Source organism: Strix aluco, chromosome 17 (assembly GCF_031877795.1).
Source record: "Strix aluco isolate bStrAlu1 chromosome 17, bStrAlu1.hap1, whole genome shotgun sequence".
NCBI classification, from domain to species: Eukaryota; Metazoa; Chordata; class Aves; order Strigiformes; family Strigidae; genus Strix; species Strix aluco.
Genome location: NC_133947.1, coordinates 11,857,813 through 11,883,548, shown reverse-complemented (window position 1 = coordinate 11,883,548; position 25,736 = coordinate 11,857,813). Strand labels below are relative to the sequence as shown.

The following is a 25,736-nucleotide window of genomic DNA, read 5'->3' as shown; positions in this document are numbered from 1 at the left end:
TCAGATTGCAGATGGAGGAGTCTTGCCTGCAGTCTCAGCAGGAGTCTGGGGGGGCGAGTCGATGCTAAAGTCCCCGTCCCTGAGCAGGGCCAAGGTCCCCGTCCCCAAGTGTTGTGTGTGGTAGAGCAGGCTTGACCACTGAGTTGTCCCACGGGTGCAGCCTTCATTTTAGTTTTTGTGATCCTGGGAACTTGGGCACTGCTCTTTGGCTGGGACCTTCCGTTCCAGAGAGCACTGGGACTGTTGTATCCCTTGGGAAGTGGCCCAAGTGACACTGCTGCACTGTGATGGGCAGTCTAGCTGGGATGTAAAACTTGCCAACTCGTGGGATGGAGCAGGAGCTCTGTGAGTACAAGTGCTCAGTTGACACTGCCTTATGGTTTTGGCTACATCACACCAGCTTCTGCCTCTGTCCTGCCCTGGCCAGCTGCACAGCTCAGTGCATGGATGGTAACTCCTGAAGCTGCTGGAAGTGGAGCATGTTTGGCTGTGTGTCCATCTCCTCTGTGCCTGCCAAAGTGGGATCCTGCTGGGGTGGTTGTTGCAAACGGTTTGTGCTGAGCATCTCATCCAGGCCATGAAACTGGCTGGCAGGAGCTGTGAGACTTCTTCAGATCATCCTGCCCTCGAGCACGGTGATTGCCACTCCTCTGAGGCTGTAGAAATACAGCAGGACCATGCCGTTGGTGGGCCATAGTTCATTAGGTGAAAGGGCCAACAGCGATAGTCTCTGCTTAATGACAGGTCAACCAAAAGCTGGGCTGGTGGTTTGGAGGCGTGTGACTGCTTCTCGGAGCCGGGTGGCCTGGCTGCGGCTGGGTTGGTAGGACCTGGTGTAAAGCACGTGATGAATGAGGGGTGTGGGGAGTCCAGGAAGAACTTGCAGCATGTGGTGAGGAGGTGTGGGGCTTCCATCACAAAAACCCCATGCAGCTCTGAGTTTAAACCATCAGCTCAACCTTGTTATACAATAAGAGGAAATAAGTCAGTGGAGAAGACTTTTTTTTCTTTTCTTGTGTGCTCTGAGTTTTAAGGGCAGTAGAAATGGGAAATCAGTAAATTTTAAAGTCCTTAGAATGCTTTTGAAAAGTTACCCCCCACATCCTCCCTTCTTCCCCTTGGCCAAACAAGCTTGGAGAGTGGGTAGTGGAAGGTGATGCTGAAGTAGAACAACTGGAAGAATACCTATCTAGAGAAGGATAAAAGAAGAAAGGTTTGTGTGTTCAGCAGATACCTGCAGCTGTATGGAGAACATGATTTGGTATCTGACAGCCAGGGATGCTCACAGAACCCTGCGACTGTCCCAGCAAACACGTACCCGTGCAGATTGTGGGCTCACTTGGTCGTGGCGTTTGCTGCTGCTGGCTCTCTCCTGCCAGTATCACGTATGAGATCACTTTAATATCTAGCACATCCTCTGCGTGGTGACTGTATCCTGCCATGCACAGGGGTGGGTGGGTGATCTCATGGCTTTTCCTCAGCTCCGACGTCCCTGCTCATCTGTTCCGCTGAGCGTGGTTTCTCTACCAGAGGTGTTACATCAGGCAGCGGCAGGAGGGTGTCTCCCAGACCGGGGAGAGCCCTCAGGTGACAACAGCCATTCCCAAAGGGACTCTGCAGTGCTGGAGAAGGTTTTCCTTCAAAATGGTTTTAATCTTTCAGTTTTGAGGATTTTTATGCTGCACAAAGAGCTGTTTTACATGGAAAAAGCTTTTTGACATTGATTCAAATGAGAAACTTCCTTGTTTCTGAGAATTTTCTGCCTTTCTGGAGATCCCCCAGCACTTGGAGCTGCAGGCAGGGCTGTCTGCTTCTGCCTGACGGCTGTGCCAGGCTCATCCCTCCTGTCCCAGCTCTCCTTATCTCTGGGCACCCTGCTGTCTCTTGATATATCCCCGTCACATAGCAAACACCTTGATACATCAGGCGGTGGGAGGACACATAATCGTGGAGCACCCTGAGCACCCAAAAGGCCAAGGGCTGGCATCTCTAGCAGAAGCTGGCAACTCTAGATCTGTAGAAGTCAGAAGAGCTTTACAACACTGACAGCCCATACTCTGAAAGTCTCTGCTGGAGCACCTCCCCTGGGAGGACAGGCTGAGAGTTGGGGTGGTTCAGTCCAGAAAAGAGAAGGCTCAGGGAGACGTTGTTGTGGCCTTTAAATACTTAAAGGGGGCTTATAAGAAAGATGGGGACAGACTTTTTATAGGGCCTGTTGCGATAGGACAAGGGGCAATGGCTTTAAACTGAAAGAGGGTAGATTTAGATTAGATATATGAAAGAAATTCTTTACCGTGAGGGTGGTGAGACACTGGCACAGGTTGCCCAGAGCAGCTGTGGCTGCCCCCTCCCTGGAAGGGTTCAAGGCCAGGTTGGACGGGGCTTTGGGCAACCTGGGCTAGTGGAAGGTGTCCCTGCCCATGGCAGGGAGGTCAAAACTAGGTGATCTCTAAGGTCCCCTCCAACCCAAACCATTCTGTGATTCTGTGATTTTCAGACTGCTTTTCAGCTCCATCTCTGCTGCCTGTGTGGTCTGGTGGCTCTTCAGCTCTCTTTGGAGCTGGTGGTCCTGAACTGGGCTGGCTGGAGAGCTGTGGAAAGTCTCCCAGAGTCTGGAACGGACCTCTCCCTTGCTTTCCTCTGCAGCTCCTACCTTCTGTTTGCAAACACTTGTGGTTCTGAGGGTTTGGTCAATTGTGTCATCTTGTGCTGTTAATACAGTGCCCCAGTGCGTGCCTGGCTGCCTGCAGGCAGGCAAACCCACATCGTTGTTTTAAAATTGTCCCGGTGAAGGTTGTGGTCCAGCACGTAAGATTCCATGGACGGGATGCTTTGCTGAGCTGACTTTGCCTGCTGGCCTTGAGGTTGAAATGGCTAACAGCCATGGCAGAAGGGGCAGGGCTGTGGCTTATGGGTTGTTTTTTCTCCCCAGCCCATTACAGATGCATTTATTTTCTTTTTCTTGGAATATGACCTTTTTGCTTCTGCCTTGACACATGAAATTGTCACGCCCAGAGCTGTGCTGCCTCGTGTTTGCAGCTCTGCCTCTCTGCTCACCCCCAGCCTTTACCCATACAGGGGTGTGTGCAGGACTGCTGCCTTCCCACAGATGTGGTCGCTGCTGCCTTCCCGCCTGTGGCCCTTGGGGGAGCGACCCGTGGGTGACTTGTCCTCAGGGACTGAGGTTGCCTCCAGTTGGCTTTTCCGTGTAAGTTCAAAGCCCATCACCCAGGAGCTGGGTGTGCGATCACTGTGCTGCGGTCCCTCCCTGCCAGGACCACGGTGCCTGGAGGGATGGGTGCGGGAGGACCGCAGCACGCTTGTGGCACGCAGCGATGCTGTGGCTGCTCTGCTGCCTCCTGACACTGTGAGCTGCTCTGTCGCTGCTGGAGCTTCCCCAGCTTGCACCTTGCTCTCGGCCTGGCTTGCGCTGTGCAGGGCCCCATCCTGCTCCATGTGAGCATCTATCTGCACTAGGGTTGGGCTGGACAGGGTTGGAAATCGTCACTGAGAGGGGACGTCAGGGAAGGCTGTTGTGGCAGGCTGTGCGCCACAGGGACGCTGAATAGAGCAGCTGCTTGAGAGTCTTTTTCCTGTTTACTTGCTCCCAGAAGTGCTGGGTGGTGTGGTGATTAAAGGACATCCCTCCTGTGTGTGCCTGTGCATCCTTCATCCCTCGTCCTCACCCTCTCTGGGAGGTGTCTCTGCACATTGGTTCCCAGCCCATAAGCCAGGTCAGAGAACAGGGGTGGCTGCAGGTGGGGGCTTGGCAGTCCAAGAGGACTTTAACCCCCTTGGTACCCTGCCCTGTAAATCTGCACCCCATAAATCTGCTTTCCAGCTGGCGGAGAGGTGGAATGGGGGGTGGCTCGGTTTACTGAGCGTTTGGGTGCTGCCTGAAGTGGCCCTTCTTGGCGTGAGCAGAGGGCAAGGCTCTCGTGCTCCTGGGCTGCATGAGAGCAGAAGCGAGTGCCTGCTGCCTCCTCTCTCCGAGCTGCTGCGCTCAGGTACCTCTGCCAGGCGTCATTCATCCACCTCTGGTTCTTCTGGTCAGGATCCCGGGGTATTTTGAATAGTGCCGCTCCCCTTCGATCCTGCAGTTCTTGTTCTGCTAATCCTTGCCATCTTGCAGCCCTCCTCAACTTCAGAGGACCAAAAAGCTGTCCCAGATCCCAGAGTAGAGCCCGAGCAGTGCCAGGCTCCCCAGGCTTGCTGGGCAGCGGGGAGTTGGCTCTGCTGGGACATGACTTGGCTCTACATCCCAGAAAAGCAGCAGAAATTGTTTGTGGGTTTTTTTTTTTTCCTCCCTCTTCAGTGTCTCATATGTCACTTAATGCCTTGTGTCAGCCTGTTCTCAAGGTCTTGCTGCTGATTGGAGTATGGTCCCCGTAATCCCCAGCAGCTTAGGCTCTGGGGCATATTATGAAAAGACTTAGAGATGAGGGCATGAAATTTTGGAGCATTGGCACATCAGGTCTGGTATGAACCATGGAACAAGTCAGTGTGCAAGCAGGAGGAGGTCTCCAGTTCTGGGGACCAAATAAATCCTGGGTCTGGAGAACATGTCTTACAAGGAGCGGCTGAGGGAACTGGGGTTGTTTAGTCTGGAGGAGGCTGAGGGGAGACCTCATCGCCCTCTACAACTACCTGAAAGGAGGTTGCAGTGAACTGGGGATGAGTCTCTTTAACCAAGTAATAAGCGATAGGACAAGAGGGAATGGCCTCAAGTTGCACCAGGGAAGGTTTAGACTGGACATTAGGAAGCATTTCTTTCCAGAACAGGTTGTTAGACCTTGGAATGGGCTGCCCAGGGCAGTGGTGGAGTCCCCATCCCTGGAGGTGTTTAAGAGTCAGGTTGACACAGTGCTGAGGGATCTGGTGGAGTTGAGAACAGTCAGTGTGAGGTTAATGTATGGACTAGATGATCTTCAAGGTCTTTTCCAACCTAGATGATTCTGTAAATCCCAGGTGAGGTCATGAAGAAAAAACCAAGCCCAAGTGGTAGAGGACCCTCTACCAAGTGGTGTGAAGACCATCACCATTACATGCTTCTCCCACATAAACTGAAGATAACGTCTCCTGCTAGGGCAGTGTGTGGCTTAGGTAGTATCTGCTCAGTGCCTGGAGATCTTCAGTTGGATGGTGCTGTAACGAGAAGCCATGGACTGGTTATCAACCATTCTCCTGCCTTGGCAATGGAAGGTGAAGCCCCCACCATCAGTGCTCCCATCATGGTTAGTGCAGATAGAACAAAACTGGTGAATAGGGAAGAGGAGATTAATTGTTTCCTTTTTTAACCACTTTGGGACAGAGCAGGTTTGATTTCACCAGCAGCTGCTCTGGTAACTCTGTCTGCCTCATTCTCTGGTTCATGGCATGGAAGGGACTCGCATGGAGAGCCTGAGGAGGAGGAGGAGGTGCCTCAGCTACTCCCTGTGCTGTTGGTGGAGATGGTACAGCCCTCTGGGGCCTCTCCTGCAGATACTGGCACACAGGGAGATGTAGGGGAGGGCATACATCTGGAAATCACATCTGTGCTTTAGTGAATACTCAGTTCTTGACAGCTTCTGAGTTAAGCATGGTGGGGGAAGAGGTCAGGCTGTTGTGGTGACCTCGAACGGCTCAGAAGCAGATGGGATCCTTCTCTTCCCAACTTTACCCTGACACTGAAGAGCTCAAGCCCTGGTAGGGACAGGAATGAGCCATCTCCCTGCTACCATTGAATGTCCTGGCCAGCAGTCATCTTTGCTGTTAAATCACTGTCACGGAAACTTGATTGCGTTGTCTGGGGGGATGGATGAAAACTGAGTCATGGCATCTGAACATCACTGGCATTTTCTGCCAGTGTGACAAATATTATCTGTCCCTTCGTTTTCACTCCTTGCTTTTGTGCCCTGTCCTGGGGACAGTATGTGGTCACTCTTGTCTCCATTTGCTTTGTGGTGGGGCATGACTCCCTGGGCATGAAAGAGTCAAGAAGGCACCTATGTTGGGTGCAAAAATCCCCAAAGAGCTCCAAGGTGAGCTTGCTGCTGTTGGACACCCAGGTCCCCAGATCCACCTCTGCCACGGTTTCCTTGCTGGCCCTGTGAAGCTCCTGGCTGTCATGCTGTGAGCTGGATTGCCTTGTCTGCCCTTCTCTCCTGCTTGGTTTTTGCCAGTCTGCTTGGTCCCTTCGCCTCCCAGGCAGCGCTGGCAGTGGGTAGGAGTCCTCCAGCTGGCTGTGAGTCTGGGGACATCAGTGACCCTGTAAGCTCAAGGAGAGGGAAGAGGGAATATTGCACAGAAATGCTCCCCATTGGGCCCTTTGATAGGAGACACTTGCACAGGGAGCAGCTTTCTTGAGCATCTCACCCGTTACCGTTCCGAGACACAGCACTGTGTCGGGTGCCCCATCGATCCATCCCTGCCCTCTGCGGTACCTCCCAGATCTCCTTACTGCTGCGCGTCCGCCCGGGAGGGAGGGAGAGCGGGCAAGGCAGGCTGGAGGAGCTGTGCTCAAGATCTTCAGCTTCCCCCATCCTCTCACCGTTTTATTATGCTCCTGTAAGGTCACAACGTTTCTTGCCTAGGCAGGGCTGAGGGGGATGGAACCCTCAATGCCACATAGGAAAAAGGTCACCTTGGGGGTGGCTTTCGGAGCCATGCCTAGACAGACTGTCTGTCCAGAAGCACCGGTGCCAAGCTTCCCCTTTCCATCTGAGTCAGTGGAAGCTTGTGCCTCTCAAACAGACCAGGCTGATGACTGAAGGGTGGCTCTGCAGGCCGCCACCGGCCTTATTTCATCTGGGAAGGGACATGGACTTCTTCAGAGCAGTGTCTGTGCAAGGGAAAACTGGGGCTTACCCTACCTGCATCAGCTCTGCTTGTATTTGGGGTGAAAATGTTCTCCTGTGTCCTGCGTGGTGAAGGTGCAACAAGTGCCAGCTTTTCACATGGGAGTGAATACAGCCGGCAGCCCGGGATGCCCAGCACAAAATCCTGGTACAAAAGCCCATAATTTCATGCAGACAAAATGTCTGTGGAGGACAAGAGGGAGCCCCGAAGCATCCCAGGAGGGGGGATTTCTGCGGCCCTCGCCTGGTGTTTGCCATCTAGCTGCCTGTCTCCTTGAGCTCCCCACCGCTGCCCTCGCAGGGCTGTGCTGGAGGGACGGGGTTGCTGGTGTCCAGCAAGGGGCAAGTGTGTGCTTCCCAGACCCAGCACTGAGCTGGGTGAATTCTGCACCATGAAGTGTGACTCTGCTTTCATATTTTGCAGACTATTTGTGTTGCTTGGGGTTCACGTCTCAGCATAGTGGCTGTCCTAAAATTGGGCACCTGCATCCTGCTGTAGGCAGATAACCTCTAAGAGAGACCCCAAACTGCAGAGTGTTGGCTGGTGGGAGGGTATCTGGAGGGAGACGTCAAATGAGCTTGCCCTGTCCTTTGCTCTCTCCACAATGTTCCCTGCTGGCCACCCCAGAGGCGGGGTGTGGGCCAGATGTGCGCTCTCCAGTAGTCGTGGAAGAGATGTGTCTCCTGAGAAGTCTCTACCTTCTACGCCTGTGTAGGGTTGGGCTGAAGTGCCTGTTGCTCCTTGGACTGCAAAGGGAGCCACAGTGACCAGCTTGCATGGGATATTCCGTTTCCAGTGACATGGGAGAGGGCTTGGGGGAGACTGGGAGCGCCGTAGCATCCCGTACAAGTTGTTCATCTGCTCAGAGAGGAAAGCCTGGCTGTGGGACTGGGCCAGTGCTTGCTTTTCGCATCCAGCAAGCCCCCCCATGTGCCCTGCAAACACCCCCTGCCAAAGGCTGTGACAGCAGCAGAACAGCCTGAGGGCAGAGAGCAACCGGGAGAGCTGGTCCTTCTGGGGGTGTGTGGAGGTGTTCCCTGTAATAACCCTGCTAATTAACTGCTGGCCATTAGCTGACATTGGGTAAGAGACCAATGCATCCTGCCCCATTTCTCCCAAGCCTCCCTTCCTCCCTCTCCCCGTTGGAAAGGTGTTGGCTGCAGGTGCCCAGAGGCAGGGCTGCTCCTGGGTCATGGAAGGATTTCAGGACTGGGGGGGGGAGCTCCTGGTGCTTCTTCAGGGGCTTGGGCTGTGACTGCAACAAGTGACCATATCTCCGGATCAGTGTCCCACCTCTGCTCCTTTGCTTTATTTGCTGTTGTGGTTTCTTATCTGCCTTTGGGATGGACATACCTGTGTGGCGATTGTAGCAGGTGCTCTGGGCTGATGCGCTCCCCTGGTGACACTCTCTCCCTGTCCCCACAGCCCCAGGGGTACAACCAGGGGCTGTGCAGCCGAGGCTGGGGAAGGAGCTGGAGTGCTTTGCCCATGGCTGTGCAGCCCACCAGAGGTAGAGATGGGTCCGGTGCCACCTTCTCAGCGGTGCTGAGGCCACGCGGTGGTGATGGACACGGTGGCAGCGCTGGCAGGGGGGTGGCTCAGGCCAGGTGGGCCTGAGCGTGAGGTTGTCCCTGGGAGGCTGAAACCAGCAGAGTGGAAACTGCCAGTCTTTATGTCTCCGGTCTGTGCTGGGCTGTGGGCAGAGGCTGCTTTGCTCATGTGGGGGATCAGCTTTGGTTTTTTAACTCGTCTTTTCTTGTAACTGAGAGTAAGTGGGAGAGATGTGCTGGCGATACAGGATAGGCGCTGCCAGCCCACAGCTACCTCTGCTTCTAGCGTCGGAAGGATGTTTGTGAGCTCTCGAAAGCTGCATGAGGCTAAAGCTGGTGGAGCAGCAGGGTCTGGGTCAGCCTGGGGAGAGGTCCATAGTGCCCTGTAGGAGCAGGGGGATGTCTGGGCAGGACCTTTGCCTCCCTGCTCCAGCCCATAATGTGGGTGCGTGGGATGGAGGAGTGAAGGGCGGTCCCTCGCGTCCTCTCCTCTGACCCGCAGAGCGATGCAGCTGTGTAGCATCTCCTAATCTCCCTGCGCATCTCCTCTAGTTTCCTCTGCAGTTGATAAGGATTTTGAGGGGGGCACAGGGGAGGGAGGAACTGGAGCTCAGAAGCCACAGGACACGTGGCCCAGGAGCGCAGCGGAGGCAGCGGCAGCCGGAGGCCTGGGCAGGAAACACCGGTGCCCACAGAGCAGGCGGCGCGTCCCTGCGTGCCCCGCGTGGGCTGCTGCTGTGCGCTGCCGGCGCCTGGGCAGGGGTGCCGGTTCCCAGGGCAGCATTTAAGCTCTCTGCCAAATCCTCCTGCTCCACGCTGATTGACTGAGATCGCTGAGAGGAGAGCCAGGATCTGAGGCGGGATCCAGGCTAGTCCCAGTCATCCTGGCTAACTGGGAGCTCCCTGTTGTCCCACCTCCAGCCCACTGAGCTATTTTTTTTCCCAGCATCTTCTCTCCCGAAGTGCTCTCTGCATGAATGTTGGTGCTTCTGGGGTAGAGCTAATGCAACAGTTGCTTCATATAGCAAAATGCAGTGTCTTGGAGCAAAAAATTGCTGTTTGCAGATGCAGGTAGCAGGTGAGATGAAGCAACTTGCTGGAGCAACTGGAGACACAACTGAGCCGAGTCTGGAGGGGAAAACAGCTTTGCCTGCATCTTCTCCTGAGTCAGGAGAAGTACCTGCATGTTGCAGCAACAAGAGCAGCAGGACCCAAAGGGTCCCTGAGCACCAGGGTGGCTGCGTCCCTGGGACAGTAGTGGGGGTGAGAGAGCTTTTGACGGGGGTGTTGGAGCCTCACTAAAAGGGCAGCATGGCTGTTTTTCGTTCATAGAGGATGAGGGATTTGCTGGGGCACAGGGTACTGCTGCTTTGGTGTTTATGTTGGCCTCCACAGATGCCTCAGCCTCCTGCCCTCTGAAAAATTAGTAAGGTCAAATTAGAGGCCTCAGCTGGTTTCTTGTTGTCCTGTCTGGATAAGCCATCTGTTAATGGCATGAGGTTGTCCTTCAGAAACCTGATAGCTGATGCACAGCAATGCTGATGGCAGGCACGGCAGCAAGCACGGCGGGGAGGAGGATGCAGTAACCTCTTCGCCGCGTCTCTGTGCAGAGACATTTAATTCACCATTACGCTGTCTGCTTTAGTCTCATCGATTAAGGGAAGCTTGTGGGGGTTGAGAGGTTGAGCTATTGTCACTCTGAAAACCTATACTATTGAGAGATGCACAACTCTTCCCACTGAAACATGGTTCTGATCGGTTGGGGTTGCTGCTTTGCTTCTTGTGGAGGGGATGTAAAGTGCAAATCCTGCTTTTTGCCTTCGTTCTTGGTGCAACATGCGTTTTGTAAGAGCTACCTTAATTTTTGCAGTCCAACCAAATTCAAGCTCGCATAGTTACTGACTGTCCAATTCCTCCAGCAGCCCTGGTGCATGCGGGGATGGGTCCGTGCAGGGACAAAAACGGGGCTCGCCCAGAGCTTTGCAGGTGGAAGGGGCCTGATAAATAGCGAAGGGCAGGCGATGGGGCTCCAGACTGCAAGGTGCTGAAGGCTCTGGCCCCCGTCCAGCAAAGCACTTAGCACACACTCGATGGTTCCCCTTGAAGTCATGGGGGATTTTTGGTTGGGTTTTTTATTTTGCTGAGCGGTGTTGGGTTGCAGTCAGCAAATCTGAAGCGCTGAGCGGGTGAAGAGCAGCCCCAGGCTGGGCAGGGTTGCTCATGGGGTGATAAACCAGCTGGTGAATGCCAGCACGAGAAGGTGGGCTGCAGTCCTCCTCCAGGCTCCTGCAGCTTCTGATATCTAGCGCTGGCCTGAATACCCATTTCAGGGGGCTTCCGCTGAAATATGAAGAGGGAATGGCACTACTTTATTCTCCATGCTGTTGCATAATAGATTTCTCTTATTTTAACCCCCCCCCACACACAAGTCATTTCTTTTATTCCTCTTTCTCCCTTGGCAGCTTTTCCCTGCGGGCCTGACCGCCCAGCGCCCTTCCAGTGATGGGAAGCCTAGGGATGACCACAGGGTTGTGCTCAGTGGGATCCACAGTGTTAAATAGCAGGAAGACTTTCTTTTAAAAACTCTTTGCCAGAGTGAGTAGTGTGGAGGCTTTTCTGCTGCCCCGGGGCAGGATCAGTCCATGTCAGCCAGTTGAGGTCAGGCAGGGCTGGGAGTGACCATGTGGCTGTCACTGCACCCTTTGTCCCCGAGGAGACACACTGCACCGAGCAATGCTTGTTGAAGGGGTGGGAGTTCTCTTGGAGGCTGTCCCTGATAAATCCATCCTGGAAGGTAATCTGAGCTAAACACTCTTTTTTTCAGTTTTTTTTTTTTTATTTAATCAGTTTTAGATCTTTCCAAAAATCCTCTGGAGGTGGAGGTTTTGCAACCCTTGGAGCCCGTTCCAGGGTGTCCTTATCCTTACGTGTTACAACACCCTATCCATCAGTGGTTAAATGAGGCTTGGACGAAGTTTCAGTTTTAAATGACTTTAAGGGTGGATCTGGTTTTCGTGTAACCAGAGGGTAATTTGGTTGGTTTTTTTTTTCCTAAATGGTGTGGGGGGTGGATCTGGGGTCAGCTTTTTCTTTCTGATGCAACCCACTCCTGCTGAAGGGAAGGCTCTTTGCCCAGAAATGTGACCATGTTCTTTTTTATAAGTGGTGAATGGCCAGGCCTTTCTGCTGATGGTAGGCTGGGGAAAGTTTGGGAGGCTGTGAAGGGCACAACCTGTCTGCACGGCTGTGGCACAGCACAGTGTGCAGCGTGGAACCCTGTGAGGGGCTTAGAGCATCTCTGGGCTGGATGGGCTTCGCTGCCTCCTTCTCAGAGCCTCTCCTGGCTGCTGCCAGCACGCCCGCCTGGGAGGGCTGGAGTGTCCTCCAGGCTCCAGCTTGCTCCAGGCCTCCTGTCTCATCCACTGCTCATCTGTCCCTGCTTGCTGCTGGTCCCTGCTCTGAGACATCTCAGCCCTGCCAGACTGCGTCGGAGTTTATATAGAGAGCTTCCCTCTACCTCTGCCATCGCTGTGGCACCAAGTTCTTCCTCCTCTTGCCGCTGTTCGCATGGGATGAAGACCAGTTTCTACCTTCTGCAGTGACTGCTGCCTTCCACAGCATGCTCTGGGAGAGGGTGGCTTGGGGAGGAGGAGGAGATGTGGCTCACCTTGGTGACCCACTTGTTCCTCTGCGCAGGCATGCGCATGACCCACGGTGCTGGGGCCATATCAGACGCCCATCCCCTAGTCTTTGGCCACGTCTCTGGTAGGTCTTTCCCAGCAAGGACCCAAGGTGCAGACCCATGGTGGGACACGTGGGCCATTGTCACTGAGCCCACACCACCACCCACCTGGGGCACTTGCTGGTGCGGAGGGTGGTGGAGCAGTGGTTAGCTGTCATTTCCAGCGTGCGCTCTGCCATCCTCCGTTCATCACACTCATGAGGAACCTCTGCTGTGCTTCTAGCTCACCTCCACTCATCTGCCCTCTCCTTTTCAGCTTTCACTCCCTGCTCAAGGCTGGCTGCCAGCCCTGGGGGGTCCGAGCTCCCCCCACAACCCTCCCTGCAGGTTTGCAAAGCCTCAGAGCTCTGCCTGAGTAAACACAGACGCTGGCGAGCAGATCCAAGTGTGTGGGATCAGCAGCCAACAGCACTTGCTGCAGCAACCGCGGTGGGAGCAGCCAGGGGGGCATTAAAAGACAAAGGTGGCCCAAGCCTGGGAGGGCAGGGAGGCTGCCACGGGCACTGGGTTTCCTGTTTACCAGCAAGAGGGTGGCTGGGGTGTGCGGAGATGGTGGTGTTTGACTTGGGGCTCTTGCATGCTGCAGTGGAAATAGTTACAGGCTGGAGTTTGGTTTATTGTCTGGAATAATGTGCCTGGTGGTGGTGGGGACAGGTGGAAAGATTGGGAGAGTGTCACCCAGGTGTGGGAGAGAGGGGTTAGTGTGAGCCAGGGGAGGGCAAGGGAAGATGGGGCTTGTAGGCTCTGCCTCCATTGCAGAGCAAGCTTGCCTGCAGCCTTTCTGCTGGTAGGAAAGCTGAGGCTGAGCAGTGCTCAGCCCAGGCTGCAGAACCCACCCGGAGCAGGTTTTGCACCGCTCAGCTGTGCGCTCCTGCAGCAGCGGGCCCTGGCTGGCGCTGTGCAAAGCTGGGGTTACCCCCACGAGCTGCAGCAAGTCGCGGAGCTGACACAAGCCAAATCAGCAAGAGAAAACCCCAGCGAGACCTGGCCTATAGCAGATGTCTTATTCTCTCTTTCCCCCATGCACAGTGGCTCCCGGTTCTGTGCTGGAGGGGTGCCTGGGGTGGGATGGAGGCAGGGGCCGGTGCAGGGAAGCAGCGTTTCAGCGTTTGCTTGGTCGGGATGGTGGCATTTGTGCTTGCTGTGCTTCCTGCTAAGAGTCATTTCCTTCCATGCTGCAAGGGGGTCGGGAAGGTGTTTGAGTCAGTAGAGACAGCAGGGTTCAAGAGGCCGATCCGCTGCTCTGCGGCAAGAAGAGGGCTGCGCAAACCAAACCCTAAACCGCCTTCTCCCCGGCACACGCAGGCATGTTTGGGAGGATGAGAGAGACGAGCAAGCAGCTGCAAGCGTGCGTGGGCTGGAGGTTTTTGCCCCGCTGCCTCCAGGTGCGCGGTCCTCGCAGAGGCTGCCCTTCGCCCTAGGAATTCCCTGCGTGCTTCTGCCTTTGATAAGCACCTCACTTGCTCCGGGGCTCTCTCCATTGCGTGGATTTTAGGTATGCAGTTTGTTACAATAGCTCTGCCTTACTACTTACTTCTACTAACCCCCGCCGGTGCTCCATGCAGTGAGAGGTGAGTGCAGGGCACAGTTAGCACACTGCAGCCTCCCAAAGCGCAGACAAGACGCTTGCAGCGTGATGCAAAGGAAAGCCATTAATATTTTGGCACCTCCCTTAAGTAGTTATTGCTTGGTAAACTACCATGAAAACCCATCTGCCAGTTCTTCCCCACTGCGTTGGTCAAGCTCTGCATCCTTCAAAGACAGGATTAGTCTTCAGCCCTGCTGTGCATGTCCTGGATGCAAAGAACTTAACTGTGATACGGTTTTTTAAGGGCTGAAATAACATGCTGTGTCACTAAGGATGTGAGCATATGGGCAGGTTACGGCAGGGCACGCTAACGTTTGAACTTCCAGCCAGCTCATTTCCAAAGGGTAGGTGATGCCTTAAAAAGTCACACCCTTGCTTATTTTAGGGAGCTTGTCTGTCCTCCCTTTGCAGCCCCAAGGAACTGAGTCCTTCTGTGCTCTTGTCCTGAGCTGATGAGCTTTGGAGGGTTATTGCAGTGGTCAGTCTGGATATGTCCTGTGTCAGGCAGCGAGCAGGCTGCCGTCATCTCCAGACGCACACCCAGGGTGCTGCACGGTGTATCCTGCCGAGAGAGGATCCCACGTTCCTCGTGTAGAGTTTACAAGTCTCCCCAAAGTCAAGCCCCGTGTCTGGCTTGCCGTGGTGTTCGTTTGGAGCGAGCGTCATCTCTCGTGATGCAGTTCAGTGCTGTCGGCTGCTGCTGCGGGTGATGAGCGGATCGCATTTCTGTCTAGTTTTAAACTGCAGTAAATTGAAATGAAAGGCGAGTCGATCCACAGTGAGTGCAGTAAGTGGAGTTTAATTGGGATGAATTACACGCCAGGTTTGCAGTAATCTCCATCCCGCATTGCTCAGAAGCATCATCTGCTTTGGAAACGTGACTCAGAAATGTTATTTGATTCCCCTGAGCATTTAAGAAACTATTTTTCCAGGAAGCAAAGATTCTTGGGTTTGGGGTTTTTTTTTTCTTGTTGCTGTTGTTGTTTTCTCTTTGTTTTATGGCAATGAGAGTCCTTTCCCAGAATTTCCTCTGGGGAGGGAGGCTGCGAGATGCTCCTTTACCAGCATCTCTTCAGCTCCTTCTCCTCACTTGGCGTTCAATGCTCTGGCATGCTCACAGCTGCCCTTCGCAGAGGAGCACAGCCCCAGGGTAGCTGGTGAGAGTTATCTGCTCCTCTTCTCCACGAGCCACAGCTGAAGCTGCCAGGATGATGTTGTAGCTGCACCATCAGATTCACCACCCACACGTGTAGCCAGGCAGGTCTGCCTCCTCGCCAGCCCCACGCCTGGATTTCCGCTGCCATTCGCTGCCAGGACCCACCTGGGTCAGCACTTGTCACCCCGGGCTGTCCCTTATGGTCACACTGCTGCCCTATGCTTGGCCTTTGGGCCACCGGGGACGGCTGCTGAGGTGTGACTCCAGCCCTATAACCTAAGGAATATCCTCAGAACGATGCTGTCCCCATGTCCCAGAAGCCTGATGTGATGGTGGTGCTGCCTGCCCTGCCCTAGCCCGGTGGGCACCGTCTGGGGGTTTCATTTGACCATGGCTTGGTTGCAGTTCATCTTGCCCTCTTCAGCCATTCCCTGGAGGAAGCATGTTGACATTATGGATGTGCACGAGGATAATAAGCATAAGCACAGCTCCCTGGAGTCACCAGCCCCAGCCCTGGCCAGGGTATTATGCTGTCCAACTGAATTACCAGCTTTGTGACCCAGGACCCTGGCGTCTCCCATCTGGCAAGAGATAAAACTTTCTGAGCTTTCCTCTGCAACGTGGACTTGCTCCCTGACAATACCGTCCATCTGCCGCTGCCACAGGTTCAAAAAGAAACCAGTTGGGTTTTTTAAATAAAGTCTATGGGACCTGTTTTACATGTTCTGTACAAAACTGTGAGAGGTGGGAGCCCTGAGCTGTTATCCCACCTCCCTCGGTTCTAGTTCTGACCAGCACCTTGCATATGTTTCGGCTGTTGATAGCACACCTCCCTGGTGGTGTCTGTAATTCAAATGATCTGCAGAGATTTGGCAGTTTTCATGCTTTTTCTAATCTTTTCTCTCTGGAAGGTGTTTGGCGGTGAGATGGGGAGGGGGATTCTGCCTGAAAGCACGGGGGGGTTGCTGCAGTTGATTCTGCTCCAGAGCTGTGCCAGATCCATCATAACTGGATCTCCAGAGATTGGGCTTGGTTGATCCTTGCACTGTGCTTTCATCTGTGGCCTTCTGAACACCACGATAAACATTTCATCCCTCTTCGTCTAGGGAAGGACAGAGTTTTCTTGGTGAAGATAGTGTGTGTATGAAGACAGGGTCTGCCCTGGGCATCCTGGTAGTGCTCAGAGGAGCTGGGAGGATGCAATGGGGCAGGGGGGAAATGCCAGAAAATGCAGACATAGGGTGAAAGTGGGGAGGTGGGGGGCAGGGGCATCATCACATTGTTTAAAGCAAGAATCAACTCAAGTTTCAGTATCTAACTTGAATTTGGAGAGGAGTGGATCTTAAATCTATGGTGTTTGTAGGACACGGTATCTGCAAGCAGGATTTCATCCAGCTGGGCGGGAGGTTGCGCTCTCAGAGGGTTCACCTCTAGAAAAGCTTTCTCTTAAAAAAAAAAAAAGTTGCTGTCTTGAAAGACAAAAATAGTGAAGTTTGCAGATGTATGTTGGGTAGAGGAAGAGGAAAGCGTGAGGTGTGAAGCTAAAGGGCGAAGGAGCTTGCAGTAGCGGTAGCACTGCCCTCTGCTCATTGTGCCTGGGGGTTGCTGCAGGTGAGACACCCAACGTTCTTGGGGGACACAGAGGTGAATAGGGGGGTGGTGGCTGGGGAGGCTTCCTAGGGAACCGGCAAGAAGGGGCCGTGCTTACAGGCTGGTGTGCATGCACAACCACGTGTGCGTGGCAAGAGAGATGTGCGAGATAAGTGGTGAGATCTCTGTGCTGCTTTGAAAGGTTGAGGAGCAATCTGGGGCTCTTGAGGGGCTTGTCAAAGGTGAGAAGTGTGGGCAGCTTCTCTGGGAGGACCTGAGCACCTGTGGCTGTGCTGAGGACCAGACTGGCGGTGCTGTGCTAGACCTCTGGTGCCTCTTCAGCCCGTGCCATTAGCGGTGGCAGGAGGGGACTGGGAGGCTGCTGTGGTCACTTTTTGCTTGAATGCAGTGAGTCCCTCTACAAGGCACCGTCCCCAGCACCCAGCCCACTGTCCTTGGATGTCTGGCAGCTCTCTGCCTGGGCCAGGGCAGCCGTCTCATCCTGTCTTGCCAGCATATCCAGGGAAACACAGTTTACTCTTCAGAGCCTCGTACCGCAGTGCCGTAGGCATGCCTGGGTCTGCCAACATGTAATGGGTGGCAATCCAGCTCTTCAGATGACTGAAACGGCTTTACCCATGCCCTTCCTTCTCCATCTTCATGGGAATTTCAAGCTATTCACTGAACTCCCCTTTTGTTTTCCCTTTCTCTTAGTGGATATTCGTGAAATCAAAGAGATTCGTCCAGGAAAAAACTCACGTGATTTTGACCGGTACCAGGAGGATCCATGTTTCCGACCGGACCACTCTCACTGTTTCGTGGTCCTGTATGGCACAGAATTCCGGCTGAAGACTCTCAGCTTGCAAGGTAAAGCACTTGTGGCCCCAGGGCTGGCCGGGGCAGGGTTGTGCAGGACCCAAACTTCTGATGCAGCCTTCCATGAGTGAGCTGGAACACATCCCTGGGCAGATGCTTTTTTTCACCACACTGAGGAAGTGTGTTTGGAAGAAGGTGACACCAGTTCCCTGAAGGGTACACATTCAACCCCTAGTTAAATCAGTTCATTTGCCCAGTAAACCCAAAAGTTGGGTGAACTGAAGCCCGTAGTTCAAATGTGTGCTCGAAATCAAGTGTTTTATCTCAGCTTGGCATGTTGGTGTTCATCAGCTGCGTTGTGGTAACCGGCCCCATGCATGAAGTGGTAAAATCTCACTCACTTCTGCTTTGCAATTCTGAGAAAACGCTCCCAGTGGCAAACGGTAACTCACAAAGCCTCAGTAACTCTGAGGTGTGAGTCTCAGCTTTCCTCAACGCATTGTGTGTTGACTTAAGCTGGACTTCAGGCACCCAACCTTATGTTTTGCTATTGAAAGAGGGGGGGTTTATGCTGTTGAGTCTCCTCCTGTTCAGACAGAGGACAGGGTCATAATCACTGGCTGCAGTTCAGCTGATGGATGATACCTTTTTCTGGAAACAGTACTCAATCTTGTGTCTCGTAGACGAGCACTGATGGAGGCAGTCATGCTGACTCCTTAATGTCCATGGCAAACCTGCCTTCTGGCTAGTGCTGTGGGACACGGGGACAGGGACAGCACTTCTGCCCTTGGGAAGGATGGAGCTGCTGGCAGGGAGGTTATGGAGGAGCTGGCACACGTTCCCAAGAAGGTGCTGGCCTGTCACCCAGACCAGCCAGAGCATTACTGCTTGGGGACAAAGATAACCCCCAGCTCTTGGGAACTGAAGGGAGGAGAGAGTGTGAGATGCAGGGGCAAGGGGTCCAGCCAGCCGAGGACATCCCATGGGAGGGGAGCAGGAGCCTGGCAGGGAGAGGAGCCAGCCAGAGCATCTGCACAGGAGAGGGCTGTTATCAGAAAGGGGGTGAAGGAGGGAATAGGGGATATAAGATGCTGGGGAAGGTGTTTGGGGTGGTGATCAGCTTCTACATCCCTTCCTCCCATTTCTCCTGTGCACTTTCCGCAGCCACTTCCGAGGACGAGGTCAATATGTGGATCAAGGGGCTGAACTGGCTGGTGGCAGACACTCTAAGGGCTGCCACCCCCCTGCAGATTGAAAGGTGAGGAACTTGTCCTTGTCCTGCACTTGTTTTCTTTTTTTTTCCCCTCTCTTCTGTCCTTTTTTGACAGAAAAAGGCGAGCACAGTGACAACATCTCATTCCCTCTGAGCTGTGCTGACCTGGCACTCCTGCCTCTGCACTCAAGAGGCTTCATCCCCTTGACCCACTGTGCTACATCATCTATGGTCAGAGTTTGATCTTGCATGCAGGGAAAAGGAGCTTTACCACAAAACAGATGTTTTTATGTGTGCCCGGCCTGTATTATCTGTAGCAATTCAGTGTAGAGGCATGTAGAAGAGCATACCTTTGGTTTTTGTCTAATCTGTAGACTCACTTTCAGGCAGAGACAGTTTTAAAGGGGGGACAGGTTGCCTGCATGAAAATAGGGTAGGCTGCCTCTGGAAGGGGAGCAGAGCCAAGTTCTCTGGTGGGCAGGAGGGCTGTGGGAGTGGACGGCGTGACATCGAGCATCTTCCAGAGACAGCAGCAAACCAAACGGGCTTGTTGTTGAGGAGCTGGGGCTAAGTGTGTGTGTGTTTGTGCCTTTCCATTTAGGTGGCTCCGGAAGCAGTTCTACTCGCTGGATCGCAACCGGGAAGACAGGTAGGGTGAGAGAAAACCCTCACTTGCACAGACGTGCACACTCATAGAAGGCTTTGAACTGGAAATGTTTACCTTTGACTTGAAATCCCAGCCTTTGCTTTAGACTTTTTGTTGGGTTCTTTAGGTTTTTAATTTTCATTTACAACGAACCTTAATTCAAGTCCAAATACTTCCCTGACTGATCTTCACCAAATTAAAAAAGCTTCAAAAAATTGTCTTGTTTCCCTGACTGATTTCCCAGCTAGTTAGAGCCTTGAGAGCCCATAGCTGTGAAACACCTTCATCCCCAGCTGGCATCACCCGAGAAGGCAGACACCAAAGAGCCAATAAACGGCTGTGGCCACCCCATCAGGGCTGAACTTGGTTGTGTTTGTCACTCTGCACCCTGTTTGCTTTATTGTTCTCCTCTGAGATCCGTGAGGCCATGGATCATCCCACTGCTTGGCTTCTAGGCTGATGGGCTGCAGCAGGGCCACTACTTGTGGGGTTCCTGGGTGAATGCTTAGTGACGTCCTAGCAGGTGAAATGTCACGCTTGAACCCATCTTGAGAAGACAGGGCAAGGGAATTGAGTCATGACCCATCATGAGGAGATAAGGGAAGGGATGTTTCCCTGTTGAGGAGGCAAGTTCCACCATGTTCTGTTTGCTGCTGTCACCTGCTTTCCCTGGCCACATGCTGCTGCCAGTCTCCTCCTCCCAAGGTGCTGTTACGTGCTTCCTTCCATCCCTGGGACACTTTTCCCCCGTGATGTTATCTGAACCCATTAATCTTTCTGCACTGATTTCCACATTACTGTGCTCCCCTGGAGTAGGGGGATTCCTCCAGTCCTGCTCTGGAGAGGGTAGTGCTGGGACCATCACTCACACATTGGCTTGTGCCTCCCGGCTGCGGTGGAGCACCCAGACCCCACCTGCCCCCTTTATGTGCCTGGGTGTCCTGGCAGGGCTCACTGCAGAGCACCGGGCAGACCTGTGGACTCCAGAGCATCCTCTGCTTGGTCCCTGCCAACACCATTGATCTCACACTGCTACCGATTTCCATGCTTCACGCTGAGCCCTGGAGTCCTCCTCATCCCTGCAGCAAGCTCCTGCCAAGAAACTCTCCCCGTAAAGCTGGCTGGCTGTGCCAGGAGCGTGCTGCTGGGGAGCCGTGGGTGACCACAGTCAGACAGGTCAGTCCTGTGGATCGGCAGGCGAAAATCATTGCTCCATATTCATCAGGAGAAGCGAGCGGGTCCTCTCATCCTGATTTGGTCCCCACTGCTGTGTCCCTCCCCGCCAGCCGCAGCGTGCGGCCCGTGACAGCCAGGACAGGCAGACGGCCCCGCTGTCAGGCAGCCAGGGGTTAAATTCAACCTGTCCGCATCTCAGAGCGGAGCAGGAGCGTGTTGCTTGGGGGAAATCCCGCTGCATGGCACATTTTTGCCTTTGCAATGATTTATATTGTGGCGTGGTGAGAGCGCCGTTGGGTGCACAGGGATTTTTGCGGAGGAAGGATAAACCCTCGCAGAGGCAGAAAGGGAAGGAGAGGTGCCTTTAATCTGTTGCAGCTGCTCTGCATATGCCACACACCTTTCAAATCCAAGCTTGGGGTTTATACACAGTGTACTGGTTTTCAGTGGTGTCTTGGCGTAGTATTTCCTAGTTCAGCAGTGGAGAGCACTGAGGCAGGTGCAGGGGTGGCTGTGTGGGGGTTTTGGAGCATGAATGCAGCAGAAATGGAAAAAAGTGGTCCTTTTTCTCATCTGGTTGTACAGTAAAACTGATGAAATGGCATCCCAACAGGACAAAAGAGATTGAATATATAGATTTGTCTGCCCGAGGTATGTTCAGCAGAGCTGAAAGCCAGCCTGTTTCATCTCTCCTGTTGTTTGCCATTTCATCATCTTTCTGTTAGCATTTAGAATTAAGCCAGAAAAATGCAGTATGTTCCTTCCCTGTCAATCCAGGGAAGGGGGTTCAATGCAAACTGCTTAACTGGAAGAGCTGCTGCTCCAGCCCAGGTAGCGAAAGGAGCAAAATGGAAATAGAGGGGGAATGTGGAAAGATTTTGGGTCACCCCATTTTACAAGCGTCCATGTGTTTTCCGCAAAGTAGAGACAGCAGTTATGGGGCATATACATCTCTTGGATGAAATCTTTGCCCTTATGAGGTGTTTTTACCGTTAACTTTGGTGTCGCTGGGCTCTTTGCTTTTGCTTCTCAGCCTGGAAAAGGGCTTGAAAAGGGAACAGTGCATTGTGGTTTTTTTAAAACCACTTCTTTTGCAAACCATCTTTGGTTCTTTCCAGAACGGGCATTCTTCTGGCAGCTGAAGAAATCATTCCCAGTGTTCGTGTACCCCATGCTCGCCCTGCGCCCCAGCCTCCTGCGCTGGAGCCCTTTCCTTTCCGCCGTCTCCCGGCTGGGTGCCTGTGCATACCTTCCAGCATGCCGGCAAATGTTGGCTGTTTTCACTGGCTGCTGGGCCTTTGGGTATTTGTTTTTCCAAGGGAGGTTAGGTGGAAAGAGGAGGATAACAGGATGCTGGGGTTTTTTTCCTAACTGCTGCGGAGGAGACTGTTTCACCTCTGGCTAGGAGAGCTGCCCGTGGCTGGGAGCAGAGTTACAGCACTGGGGAACGTTTTGATCCCCTGTGAGATGGCTGGATCTCTCCTTTGGCCTGTTTGTCATAAGCCCTTAAAAAACTTCCGTAGAAGAAATTAGTTTGTTTATTTGGTTTTTACTTTCTAGTCTCAAAATAGTACCAAGCTGTTTATCCAAGCTCTCCAACACTTTAATAACACACAGTAAATAAAATCCTTTCATACCCTATCCTCCTACTGAAGCAGAGAAGGAAATGCTAGTCACAGCTTTTACAGGGTTTGCTCTCGCCTCTCCTGGTGCTGCCACATTGAGGAGCAGTGCCGTGGTCCAACACCTCCCTGTGAAACAGTCCAGCATCACCAGAGCCAGGCACTGGTTCCAGCAGGTCTCCAGCCCAATGACTACTGCTGGTCCTGCTGCTCAGCCCCTCCTGGTCTTTTTCCAAGAGCTTTTTTGCAGTCTCAGCCTCTCACCAAGGGGGGATTGCTACTGGGTTGCCCTGGGGACTCTGGGTGTCCCATCAGGGGTCCCCCGAGAGCTGCTGCCTGCTGTGGCCCTTGATGCATGAGGGCATCTCTCATGAGTCACCACTGTGCTCCTGGCTTGCTCCCCCTCCACATCACCCCATTTCCCTGTCACCCAAGGACCCCATACTGGGACACCCCTGCCCTGGGGGTTGCACAGCACCCTGCATGTGGCCTTGGATGCTGGTGCATTGCAGAGGGAAAGAGCAGGCTCCCCTCCCCAAAACACTCCCCCTGAGCTCCAGGGGTGAATTCTGTGGCTGGAGAAGGTGGAGGTGCAGGGGGGAGATACCAAAGCTGCTGCTCCTGCCGAGAGCATGTTGCTGGCTCTATAGCTCATAGAGCTGGGAGGGGCTGGTGCCATTTGTCAGCTCTTTTTTTTTTTTTTTTTTCCTGTCCTGCCAGCAAGTGGCAGGACGCTGCCTGCACGGTTCTTGGCCAGCCAGGTGCTGGCCTTGGGCACGGCACGGGAGCCGGGCCAGGTCCTGCTCTGGCTGTGCGTGCATCCCAGTCCCCCGTGGCTCTGAGCCCAGAAACAAGGGCTCTCTGTGTCCCACCGGCAGCGGCAGCCCTCGTCTCCGCAGCGCCTGACACAAGCCGGTTTCTCCCTCTCCTTGGGGCTCCCTCCATCTCTCCTCTTTTCTGTGTCATTTGAGATCACCCCGTTTCCAGGGCAAAGCATAACAGAGACATGGTTCACACTGCCTCTCCACATTGCTGCAGATGACAGCGTGACCCCTGCACAGGACATCTTCCCTGGCATATTCATATTTGCGCCCCAAAGGCGTGGGCGTTCCCAGGGTCAGACCTACCCTAGGCTTTGTGGGACGGGGGAGCATCCTGTAGGGTCCTGAGCTCCCACTTGCCCAGTGGGAGGCAAAAGCAGCATTTGCGATTGCTGGGGCGGACTCAGAGGACTTGCTTTTGAGGCAGGAGCTGCCAGGAAATGATGGAACGCAGACCTCTCGGCTTCTTAAATCCTGCAGATGGGAGACATCCACGTTTTTTCTCACTGCAAGGCTGCTGCTGCCCCATGGGGGAACTATGCGGGAGCAGGCAGGGGCAGCCCAGGGCTCTTTGCTGCCTGTCTCTGCCCGCCTGGGTGCGGGATCCCACTCGGGGTTGGCACCGGAGCCGTCGCCGGTCCTGGAACCGGCATGTTTGGTGTGAAGGGCCTTGGGGGGAGGGCAGCCACGCTGGCTGCCCCGTGCCAGCAGTGTGTGTGGCAGTGGCTGGGGGAGCGCAGCTGGGCACGACAGAGCAGCGCTGTGCCTGTGGCTAGACACTGAAAACGGCTTTTTTTTCCTCTCTTTAGGATAAAATCAGCCAGGTCCAAACCACTTGCAAAGCCTGCCCTCCTCCAGCTCCCTCCCCAGGCCAGGGAGTGGGTGTTGGAAGGGACTTGGTCACCCAGCATCCATGTTAGGGCACAGATACTTGAAAAATGCTTCTGCCTGGTCGTTCCTGTAAAGCAGTAGGTGCTGTGTGCCCACTGCGCATCAGCGCGAGTGGGCTGAGGGTGCTGGACCTTGCCCTGCAGTATTAGGAGCTTGCAGGAGAGGTGCTTGCAGTTCCTACTGGGATGCAGGTACCTCTCTCTGCTCCCCACGTGCAGCGTAGATGCAGAGTTCATTGGGGTGGAAAATGTTCTTCTGTTCTGCCTTTGGTCCCAGCCCCAGGGGCTGTGCATCCATCCTTGTGTGTCAGGCTGATCCCCTTTGGGCACGGCCACTCTGTGCATGTGGTGCCCCGGTCCCAGGATGAGACCCCTCCATCCCAGACCTCCTGAACCTGTTTTCCCTCTTTCCCCTGCCGAGCCAGGATCTCCGCCAAGGATCTCAAGAACATGCTCTCTCAGGTCAACTACCGGGTCCCCAACATGAGGTTCTTGCGGGAGAGACTCACGGTGAGTGTGTGGCCCCTCTGCTCTCCTCATTCACACCGGGGACCCTCAGCAGCCTGTTGCCTGCCTTTGAGCAAAACCCGGCGGTGGTTAAACTCCCACAGCGCGTTTGCATATTGCAGAGGCTCCCAGCCTTTCCCGGGAGGGCCCCCACCCACGGTGGCGACTGAAGAGGTGCCAGCTCCCACTGGGTGCCGCACCCTGGCCCATTTGTGGCCAGCACCCTCTCTTCGCCCCACCCTGCCTCCCCCGCTCCCCGCATTGCTCCTGGCTCCGTCGTGGGCTTTGCCCTGGTGGGGTGGAGTGCAGGAGGACAAGCAGTGAGGTCAGCGGGTCCTGCATCCTGGGTCCTGCAACCCACTGCCACTGAGTGACAGGCGGCGGGCTCTGCGGGCATCACTGCAGACCCAGGAACGAAGGGTCGTCTCGGCATGAGCAGCCACTTCCACCAACACTGAACTCCAAGGCCAAAGCAGAGCGTACGCTTTGGGTCTTACAGTTCCCAGGCACCTCAGGTGCTCTCTGCAAACAAAAAATCAAAATGATCCTTTTGTATCTATTCAAGTAAGCGGTAACGCTTTTATCAGAACTGTGATGCCTTTATGTGGGTGAGGTTGGGGAATCGTGTAACTTGGTTGAGGATGTGCCTGTGTCCTGGGCACTACGGGGCCCCACTGGCACTAGCAGAGATGGGCAAAGGTAGGAGACAAAGTCTGGCCAGGTTTTGGCTTTTCCCTCCTCCTTTTCCCCTGAGAATCCTGGTGGGAGGAGACACTCCTCGGGCCCTGCAGAGTTGTCTGTGGCCCCTGTAAAATCTCTGGGGTTTTTTTTGCCACAGGACGTGGAGCAGAGGAATGGGGATATCACGTACGGGCAGTTTGCACAGCTCTACCGCAGCCTGATGTTCAGTGCCCAGAAAATGGTAAGAGCTGAATTCTCCAGGGCTGGGAAGGGAAGGGAGACACCATATTTGTTACTGGTCATTTCCTCTTAATTGCCTTTGTAACCCTGCTGCCCTCAGCTAATAGCTCTTATCTCCTACCTCTGGGCCAGGGATGACAGGGAGTAAAGAAGTTACTGCTTTAGGCTGGTTAGCATGGAGCTGCTTGGGCTGCTGGGGACGGGGGAGGCAGTGGCTGAGCAATGGCTGTAAAGGAAAGCCGAGCTGCACAGTGCTGGTTTGCTGTCCCCGTTACCTTCTTGATCAGTTTGTGCTTTCACATACTTTGGTGGGATTGAGGGCAAAGCTAATGCTTCTGCTTCTTCTTTTGCAGATGGATGTCCCGTTCCTAGAAAGGTGGATAATTCTCTGTATTTGCTGGGGAAGGGGCTGTTTTGTTTTGTTCCATAACATGCTTTGGTGCCTGCAGCAGCATGTTGGGGATGAGGCATGCTGTGTACCTCTTGCCACCACACTGCTTGTGTTTTTGCACTCTGAATAAGCATCTTTGCTGTAGACGCTTCAGCTCAGCTCAGCTCAGTAAGGGCTCTCTTCCTCCCAGTCATCCCACTGAGATCCACCTCAGGTCAGCCACCTCCAAAAATAGTCTGTTGGTTTATGTGAAGTAATCAGACCTTGAGC

The 25,736-nt window shown here is 54.0% G+C and overlaps 1 protein-coding gene across 4 annotated transcripts in view; it reads left to right on the top strand.

Annotated features, from left to right (window-relative positions):
- The window catches only part of PLCG1 (phospholipase C gamma 1), a 50,043-nt gene that overhangs the window by 6,563 nt on the left and 17,744 nt on the right, over positions 1-25,736 (top strand). For all 4 annotated transcript variants that reach the window (XM_074843044.1, XM_074843042.1, XM_074843043.1 and 1 more), the window contains exons 2-7: positions 17,178-17,330; positions 18,444-18,537; positions 19,094-19,141; positions 24,073-24,157; positions 24,993-25,076; positions 25,429-25,451. In XM_074843044.1, coding sequence (XP_074699145.1) covers positions 17,178-17,330; positions 18,444-18,537; positions 19,094-19,141; positions 24,073-24,157; positions 24,993-25,076; positions 25,429-25,451 — 487 coding nt within the window. The remainder of the gene's footprint in view (positions 1-17,177; positions 17,331-18,443; positions 18,538-19,093; positions 19,142-24,072; positions 24,158-24,992; positions 25,077-25,428; positions 25,452-25,736) is intronic.